We start from the raw sequence: 9,964 nt of genomic DNA, 5'->3' as shown, positions 1-9,964 counted from the left end.
GCAGCCAGGCGAAGATAGGCAGCTTGTGTTCCGGTCCGTACGTACACAAAGAAGGGCCCAGCTCAGCTTGCCGGAAGCAGAACCTCTGCCCCCGGCTCATTACGCGTCCTCCGCGCCGGAAGAGCGCCCCGTGAGGCCAGCCGCTCCCCTACCGCCCAGTAGGAGGGGCCGCGGGGCTCTGCCGCCGGGAGTCGTGGACAGCGCGGAACTTCGACACACAGGGAACTCAGAAGCGATCCGAGCTACCGGGAGAGGGAAGGGGAAGGAAGGTCACTCAGGAGAGCGTCGTTGCGGAGGAATCTTGTTTTCTGGCGGCGGAGGGATTTGGCCGCACGCTGACTTCCGGCGAGCGTCGACCGGGGAGAGGGGAAAAAATCCTGAAGAAAACAATAACAAACGCCAGAGGAAGCGGGGTCGGTCTGCGAGTGTGGAGCGGGTCTCTCCCGAGAAGATGAGCTTCGGCCCCTGTCAGGGGACGTGAGCGCAACCGGCAGGGCCCCAGCCCAGCTCTTCTCCCCCGCCCCGCGGACCCCGGTACCGCCATGGCGGGCGTGGGGCCGGGGGGCTACGCGGCGGAGTTCGTGCCGCCCCCGGAGTGCCCGGTGTTTGAGCCCAGCTGGGAGGAGTTCACAGATCCGCTCAGCTTCATTGGCCGCATCCGGCCCATGGCGGAGAAAACCGGCATCTGCAAAATCCGACCTCCCAAGGTACCGGAGTCCCGACCGCCTCAGCGCGGCCTTCCGGTCCGCTGTGCTTTCATGTTCGCTCGCCCTGGTCTCTCGACACCTGGACGCTGTTTCTCTGTTTCCGTTTTGGTTTCTTTGGGGTTTTTAATGTCGGCTGGTCCGAAGGCGAGAGAGGGATGTCCCCGGGGCCCCTCCGCCCAGAACTTGGGAACTGATACTCGCCTTCCCGTCTTGGCTTGTGGGCAAGGGTAACAAAGGCTTTCGGCCTTTCGTTGGCCTGTAAGGTGATGGAAGTGTTGTGACGCGACAGCCCGACCCGCGGGGGTGTGTGTGTGTATTGTACACTCGTTTCTGTACGATGGGAAAAGCTGTGGTTCCGACGGCTGCTGCTTTCTCCCAGCCCTGTTGACGCTTAATTGATTAAATGTTCGCCGGCCTCATCTTAGGCTAAGGTTTCTTTCCTAAGTGGTAATCTGAGCTCTTAAGCTCTTGGGGTGGTGTCACCAAACAAGAACCCCAGACTGATTACTGCTGCAATGAAAAAAGTCTTCCCCGGGGAAGAGAAGGCGCAGCGTTTATTGTAAAAATTCGGAGGTTTAGGAAGAATTGGTCCATAACGGAGGTGGAAGAAAACGTTGAAATCTTAAAAGATATAGAGTCGCAACTGTTGGCAGATAGCTGGGTTTTGCCCATAGGTTGGTTACGGTCCTCAGTCCTTCCGGTGAGGAAAGCTGATACTGTGCCTTGTTTTGTGGGGCTCAGTGCCCCAAGAGGTTGAGGATTTGGTCAAGGTCAGAAGGTTTTTTTTTTTTTTCCCTCTGCCCGTTAGGTCCAGTGCTTTCCAACTGGTGTTTCTGGTCCACTTGCCTCAGGGGCACCCGAATGTTTGTTAAAATGCAGATCTCTAGGCCCCATTCCCAGTCTAGAACCACTTTCTGGATATGGAAGTTCTAGAATTTGCATTTCTAGCAAGTACTCTCAGTGCTCCTGAATGTCTATGCCCGAGTGCTGCTTAAAGTGATACCTTGCTTTTAGTTTTGTCTCCTAGTAATTAAAATTTTGCCCTTTTGCATGTTGTATTTTAAAAAGCTTCGGCTTTTTCTGCCACAGAAGCATACAGCGCAGTGAATAAAAAGAGGTTAGCTGAGAGGGAGGAGGAGGAGCAGCTAACATAGCACTTACAGATTTTTTTTGTTTAATAGCCTTTGAAGCCCTCCTAAGGTCTCATTTTACAGATGAGGCGAGTCTGGATAAGTTAAATAACTTATCAGATGTGTGATCTTGGGCAAAGTAAATTTTTCTATCTGGATCACTCAGTTTGATTCTAAAACCCAGACAAGCTACTTCTCTTGTGCTCAGTTTGGTTAAGATTGACCATCACTCGCAAGCAAAGGATTAACAAATAACTGCTGTGATGAATGATGGTATGTGTATTGCCATCCTCCCAGAACTTCACTTTTATGAAAAATTTATTTTCACTTAATCCTTTGTTTTTCTTGATTACCTCAAACCCTTAAGCACTGAAGCTTTTCTTGAACCATATGTTCATTTACTCTGTTGTCTTAATGAATTAGAAATTCTATTCAAGGTTCCTCTTGGTTAAAAAAAATTGACTACTTTTTGTTACCTAGAAAAAATTGAAATAATATACCTTTGTGTCACATTATTATTACTGAAAATAAATGTTTACTAGCAGAATTTAATTTCAGTATTGGTGGATTTCTTTAGTTTCCAAGATAATTTAAGATAATTTTTTGTCTTATTTATATAAGATAATTTTTTAAAAACTTTTTTTCACATTTTAAAGTAGATTTAGTATTATTTAGACCAAGTCAAACTTTGGTCTCTAGAACTCTACTTGAAATGTGCTATCTCATTTCAGTTATACCACGTCTCCAATCTGGAAATTGTCCTTGTTTTGTGGGTTTGCTTACTTTTTTTTTTAATTTTCATTTTTTTAAAAAAATTTGGTTGCCCAGAAGCTGGGCTTTGAAGAGAACATTTATGTAACGTAGACTTTGAAGTGCTGTGTCACATTCCACATGAATGAAAAAACACATTGTCCATATTATATAAGTACTTTTAAAACGTTATCTTTTGGTCTTTAATTTTACTCTTTTCATTTATTTCAAATTCTATTTTGTTTTTAATTTGATAAACTCGGATGATTATTCGATGCTGTATTGAGATGAGCTGATTGCATTCCAGTTGAGTAATTGGGAAAAGCGTAATTGTGCAGTATAAATAATGAGAGTGGGAGATTTGAGGAGGAAATAGATAAGATAATTTTAGTATTATAATGTTAGAGGTAAGTAATTGGAGATAGTAATAAATTATCTAAAAAATGTTCTGCTTCTCACTAGTGAAGACTAGTAAGTTGGTGTGTTGTCATCATGATTTGTGGCAACTCATCCCATAAATTAAGAGAATGAATTCCTTGCTGATTAACCAATGTAGTGAAGAATTTTTTTTTCCCCTATTTAGGATTGGCAGCCTCCATTTGCATGTGAAGTCAAAAGCTTCCGTTTTACTCCCAGAGTCCAGCGCCTGAACGAGCTTGAGGTGAGTGATTTCTTCATGTCAGGACTTCAGGTGGAGACCTTTGAGAAACTCATGAACTGAGGCTCAGAGTTAATGTGAATCGTGACTGAATGGAAGGAAGCTTCTGATTTTTAAAAAAGTTGTTTATAACAGTTAAAGTTTTTTCTACTTAACTGGGATTATGGGGAACTATCTGCTTTCTTCGGTGCTTATTATTCTGCTAAACTTTTTTGTTGTTGTTAGTGTTGGAAAATTCTCTATCCTGTAGTCTTTTGGGAAATATTTTTAAAAACTATTAAACTATTCTATTAAAACCTAGTTTCAGAGGGGTTTTTCCCCCCCTCTGACAGAACTTTTCTAGGACTCGATTGATTTATTGAGATCTTTCTTTAAATACTCCTGATCTGTCTTAACTTTCCAGTTTGAAATTTGTTTAAATAGTTGTTCCCTTCGCTTGCTAGATTTTCAAAGGATGCTTCAATGTGGATAAAAACTGTTCTAGAATACAAAAGAGAGATCTTAAAGATCGTTAAGGCTTAATGTGTTATGCTGTTTGTTTTTTTCTATGATGCTCATAAAACATTGATTTTTCTTTAGTTTCTTATATTAAGATACTTGATGAAGAGTCTTAATGTCAGTGAGGTAGAGAGTTGGTGTCCCTGAAGTGTGCATATTATCTACAGATGAAATGTCAGGCATAGAATGCTTAGAAACAGAATAATTTGATTTATTAAATTTTCTGATTAGCTTAAAGTTAACTTTTACAAAAAATTGCTTTGTTTAGATAAGAACTTTTCACATAAATTAACTTTTTTGACTTAGTAAAGTTTGCTTCTTTTTTTTTTAACTTATAAGGTTTACTTAAGCAGTGATGAAAAGTCTGAATTTCTTTTGAGAGATGAGTACCTTTGTTAAGTAAAACTCATTTTTTCAATCATAACTTAGTTCCTATTTTTGACTTTTCTATTTTGTTAATCTTAGGCGATGACCAGAGTGAGATTGGACTTCTTGGATCAACTAGCAAAATTTTGGGAACTTCAGGGATCTACTCTCAAGATCCCTGTGGTGGAGAGAAAAATCCTGGATCTGTATGCTTTGAGCAAGGTGAGGCTTGTAGTTGGTTAAGATACTAGAACAGAGGCTAGAAAATTTGTGAAATTAGAATTTCAGATATACTTGATGGAAAACATTGCTTTCTAGGTGGGATTTGATTGACCATAGAGGAGGGGCTACTGCTTATGAAGTACGTCTTAATTAGCAAATCTCTTGTGATAAGTTTGATTGTCCTGGAGTTTATTGGAATTTCATCTTTAAGGTCGCATGGACATCTCTTCCTGCTAACCTTTGATAATGCTTATAAATCTGAGATTTAAAGCTGAAAGGCAGACATTTTTGATTTGTAGTTGTCTTGTAGTTTATAATACTTTTCTTCCTTAAATATCATAGTGAGATTGCTGCTTCTCACCACGTGAACATTTTCTTTTAAATTGAGGCTTGAGGTAAAGTGTGATGCACAAGTCCTAAATGTCCAGCTGGGTTGATCTTTCTAGAAGAGTGTATATATACTCGTGTCAGCACCACCCCGATCAAGACAGCGAGTGTTCACAGCACTCCTTTAGCTCCTTCCTCTCCCTCCCAGTCAGTACTTCTCCCCAAAGGTGACCATTGCCCTGCCCTCTGTCCCTGGGTGAATGTCTCATTAACAGGACATATTACTTTCTAGAAGAGGCACAGGCTGAAAACTGCACAGAAGACCGAGAATTCTGATATTTTTAGGTTGTTCCGTATGCCCTTTACTTTGGGGAAAAAATCATCTTTGGCTCACAGCTTATGAACATCTCTTGAATTTGTGTTACGTTAGACATGATTTTAACACACTTTGATTCCCACTGTTTTTTAATGGGAAGCAGGTTTTCAGTCTGCTGAGTCTTCGTCAGTGTGATTGTTTCCTGTTTTGATTAAGTCACTTTGTCTTTCTCACTGGTTATTATTTTTGATCGTAAAAAGTGTTACTTGGAATGTCTATAATTCAGTGGAATTTTACATAAACAATTACAGTTTATAATCAGTGCAGCAAGGAACATTCTAGTCATTTTTAAAAGAAATTTTTGTTAAAGTAATACTTTTTAAAAATGCTTAGAGTAAAAACTAACATTCTCACTTTTCCATCTCTCCACTCCTGTTAGCGCTCCTTAGAGCTAACCACTTTCAGTTCTTTTAGCTGTTTCTGAGTTTGATCTCCGTATTTCCAAATAACATGATCATGCTGTTTCTTTATTGTTTTAGTTTTGAATATGCATACTGATTTTTTACTATTAGAGATGGGCAGTGGGTATAAAAATTAAATCCTTATGTACTTCAAGTGCCCTAAATTTTTTTTTTTTTTAAATTATTGCTGTGATTGCATAAATTTACTTCTGCTTGTGCTTAATAGCATGCTATGATTGTTTCCTTGAACCAGTTTTTATTTTCCTTGGAGTTAATGGTCCCGTTGCCTTTTTTTATTTTGTAAGTTTTCTCTTTGAGTATCAAAGATTTATTTTCCTATCTTTCCAGAAGTATAAAATCTCAGTATGGTTTTATCCAGCAAAAAACCTGTCAGTTTTATTTCCTTCTTGGAGTTACTCCTCTAGAGTTCTCTTTGCTACTCCAATCCAGACTGGTGGTTTTTTTTTTAAGGTCTGCGGTCAGCTTAGAACTTTCACTATCATCATTCTGGGAATTCCATTTGCCTTTCTCCTTGTTCTAAGTCTTCCTTTTACTGGGTTTATTCCTATTTGGTGAAACATTTCTTCTGCTAGTTTTCTGCTAGTTTGATGGCAAGAAAGTAAACAAAATGTAAATTTTTTGCTTGTCTAGAAATGTTCTACTTTTAAACTTCATTGGTAGTTTGGTGGGTTTAGCAGTCTAAATTGTCAATCGTTTTACTTCAAAATTGTATTTTGAAAGCTGTACTCCATAATCTAGCTTCTAGTGGTGTTATTGAGAAGAATGATGCCATGTTAATTCTTGTTCCTTTGTATGTGACTTTTTCTAAGCTACAAGGTCTGATCTTTATTCTCAGTACTTTGAGAATTCAGTGATATGCACTGGTACGTGTTAATTTTCATTGCATATATTTATTGCACTTGATAATCTTTCTAATCTGAACTCCCATCCTTGAGTTTTTGTAACTTTTCTTGTGTTTAATTCTTCGCTAATTTCTTCCACTTATCTTTTTTCTCTTTTTAAACTGCCATTATTTGGATGTGAGACTGTTAGACTGATTGTCTAGTTTACTTATCTGTTTCTTTCCTAGGTTCGAGTTCCTTCTTTCAGACTCTGCTGAGAGTAGATCTCTAGTCTTCTGCTGGGATTGAATAGGGATGGCTGCCTGGCTGTGCTGACTGGGGGAGGCCTGACTGCTTTTATATAGGCTTTTAGTCAACACTGTTCTTTTTAATTTTAAAGATACTGATGCTTCCATTTCTTAAGCCTTTCCAGGTTCTATGTTGCTGCTCTTTGGCTCTCTTCTATTGCTTGGGGCTTTTTTGTTTGTTGTTTCTGCTTGCTAGAGTGTCACTCAGACATCTCCTTTTCCCTCGGTCTTCTTGCCCTCTTGGGAGCATGCTTTTTTGTCCCTCAACTTTTTAGTGGAGCTTTGAGAGGGAGCTTTTAAGTTGAATACTGCTGCTGCTTTTTGTCTGTTAAAATTGTCCCCTGCTAACTGGACTTTGTTTTTCATTGGACTGAAATTTTGGCCTTGATTGACATTACTCTTTTGTTAAGTTTTATTAAAGGTTTGTATTCTTTGTGTTCAATTTAAGTGCTTGCCATGTATCTCTCTTTAGGGCATGGGGTCATGTGATGTTTTCTAATGACAGTGGTGTGATACCTTGCATGGCAAATGTTTGGAGTAAATGAAATTATGCATGATAATCTCTGAATCTCTCAACTGTAGAAATGCAAGTATTAGGTTTTGTGTGCTTTTAAGTATTAGGCCTGCTTAGATTGTTGGAGTATTGCGAACATGAAGCCAGAGTCGTGGCTTTGATTTCTTTGTGAGTCAGTTCTGTCTTTCTCTTGTCAACACCTTGATCATGCTGCTGTCAGAAGTCGGCAGACCTGGGTGAGAAGCATGACTGGATCCATGGAGCTCTATCGTTATTGATGGAAATTTAGCTGGAAGTGCTTAGAATACAGAGCAGATTGTTATGCAATGGTGGTAATTGTGTTGGGGAACACACGTTATTGAGAAGGCTTCTGTTTGCTCTCTGTACTGCTTCTCCCACTTGCTTCAGCCTCACTGGTTTCGTTCTTGTTTCTCAGTGTGCAGGCTTCTCCCGTGGGCCTTGACTCTGGCTGTTTCTAGTGTATCAGCTTGGGTCACTGCTTTCCCCTCCTTCAGGTCTTTGCTCACCTCTTGCCTTCATGATGAGGCGTTTGTGACTGTTTAATGCTTCAGTTCACCCTCATTCTCCTACTGGGGAGGCTTTTAAACTACTCTAAGGTTTTTTCCACAGGCTTTGTCATTTCAAAATTGACATTTAGTCTCCCACTAGGATATAAGCTTCAGCAGGGCAGAGGTCTTTATTTTATTCACAGCTGTAGCTCCAGCACCTGCAACAGAGCTGACAGTGTAAAGACCCTGGGAGCTGTGAATAAAAGACCTTCTCATCACCCATTTGCTTCCAGACAGCCCTCTGGCCACACCACCCTTAGTGTGTCTTCCTCTACACTACAGAATTTGAGAAATCAAAGTTTTTTCTCTACTTAATTTTTCCCTGGTTGACTCTTATTAACATACAGAACTTCTCTGAGGGTATGATTTTAAAAAAAGCTAAAGAATTGGAGATGGGTTTTACTCTTGTGGACATGAACTTCTTCATTTCTTCCATACTTTCAGATACTTCACTAGAGAAGCATTTTGCCTGGGCTGTGGTTTCATCTTTGCTGTAATAAAGGGCTAAGCACGAGAGCAGAAAATGCATCCTTACTTATAGTCTGTATACCTCTCCTCCATCCCCAATTTGCCACCTCACACAGACATTTGTAATACAGCTCTTACTTTATCCTGGTGCTTTTCATGTTTTATTTCATTTGGCTTCACAGCAGCCTCATAATGAAGTAGAGGTACTGCTATTATTACTATTTTAATAATAGGTATCCGAGATACAAATTATGTAACTTACCCAAGGTCATACAGCTGTTAGCAGAGCTGAGGTGTGAACTCAGGCAGTCTGGCTCCAGAGTCCATGCTCTTAGTCTTTGGAAAAAAATGGTAAAATGCACATGATTGACTATTTATAAGTGTACAATTTTATGGCATTATGTATTTTCAAAGTGTTGTACAGCCCATTGCTACTATCCATTTCCAGAACTTTCCCCACCCTTTTGCACCTGGTGAAACCTCTTTCTACAAATTTGCTTCTGTAGGGTTATCTCATTTAAATGGGATCACACAATATTCATCTTCTTGTGTTTGTATAGTGTTTTCAGAGTTCATCTATGTTGTCACATGTATCAGAGTTTCATTAATTTTTACGGCTGAATAATATTCCATGCATGTCTTTACCACATTTTGTTTGTCTGCTCAACTTTTGATGGGTATTTGGGTTGTTTCTACCTACTGTCTGTGTGTGAGTGATGCTCCTGTGAACACTGGTATGTGAGTACTGTTTCTTTTGGGTATACTGCTAGATATGTGTAATTGCTGGATCCTATGGTAATTGTTTTTCTCTTTTAGCTGTTTGGTGTCGTAGAATACGATAGTGTACACTCAAAGAGGAAAATTTTTTCAATTCAGATACCTTCATCACAGCCTTCTTTATTCTTTCATCAATGAAACTGAAAACTGCGTACATTTTAGAAGTGTGAGCGATGTACAATATCAGCTTCTGGAAGATGGAGGCCTTGGTACAGGTCTGTTCTGTACTGCTCCTGGTTTGATGTGAAAGTCACTCATTTGTGTCCGACTCTTTGTGACCCTGTGGACTATACAGTCCATGGAATTCTCCAGGCCAGAATGTTGGGATGTGTAGCCATTCCCTTCTCCAGGGGATCTTCCCAATCCAGGGATTAAAGCCAGGTCTCCCACATCAGGCGGATTCTTTACCTGCTGAGCTGCCATGGAAACCCTCATTTGATATGAGCATTCAGCAAAAATTGGCCAGTTTCTCCCATCACTTCCTACCTTAATACCTATGCTGTGCTATAGCTACTGCAGTTGAACTTTCTTTATCATTTCTTTATAATCTTTCTTGTAAAACTTCTCTCTTTTTTAAAAATGATGGCCTCTTTTTGAAAATATCATCTGAATCCACTGTTCGCTTGACAGTTTTTAAAAATTCTCTTAAGTTGCTTTATTTTCTAGTATCAGTATTAATGTTCATTTTGTATTATGTAATATTCTTATGACTGTACTTGGTCTGTTCTTAACTTTTATTTGTACTTTGAATTCCCTGTGGATATAGAGTACATACATGTGTTTAGAATTCCCATGGTGCATTATGTGAAATGTATAAATTCATTGAATGTTTTTGAATGCTTGGTTCATTGAAGGTAGGCACAGTAACAAACAATAGTGTTTAAAACTTCCAAAATCATTGTCTCTCTTTCATATTTTAAATATCAGTGAGTTTCAACTTTGTCACATGTTTCTTGAAAGCAAATCTAAAATCGAGGCCCAAAATAATTTTTCCATTTAGCACACAAGATGTCGAGTCAAAATACATGAATCTTCCTCTTTCCCTAAATAA

At 39.5% G+C, this 9,964-nt stretch overlaps 1 protein-coding gene across 3 annotated transcripts in view; it reads left to right on the top strand.

Moving 5' to 3' along the window:
* The window catches only part of KDM5A (lysine demethylase 5A), a 65,524-nt gene continuing 55,560 nt past the window's right edge, over positions 1–9,964 (top strand). For 2 of the 3 annotated variants that reach the window (XR_011566793.1, XM_070790321.1), the window contains exons 1-3: positions 1–707; positions 3,171–3,248; positions 4,209–4,331. Coding sequence is in view for 2 of the 3 variants with exons in the window: in XM_070790321.1 (XP_070646422.1) it covers positions 543–707; positions 3,171–3,248; positions 4,209–4,331 (366 nt within the window). In the remaining variant the exon portion in view is untranslated. The remainder of the gene's footprint in view (positions 708–3,170; positions 3,249–4,208; positions 4,332–9,964) is intronic. The other variant, XM_019961703.2, reaches the window with a different exon arrangement.

This window comes from Bos indicus, chromosome 5 (assembly GCF_029378745.1).
Source record: "Bos indicus isolate NIAB-ARS_2022 breed Sahiwal x Tharparkar chromosome 5, NIAB-ARS_B.indTharparkar_mat_pri_1.0, whole genome shotgun sequence".
NCBI classification, from domain to species: domain Eukaryota; kingdom Metazoa; phylum Chordata; class Mammalia; order Artiodactyla; family Bovidae; genus Bos; species Bos indicus.
Note: the sequence above shows the minus strand (reverse complement) of the source record. Positions and strands in the feature narration are given on the sequence as shown.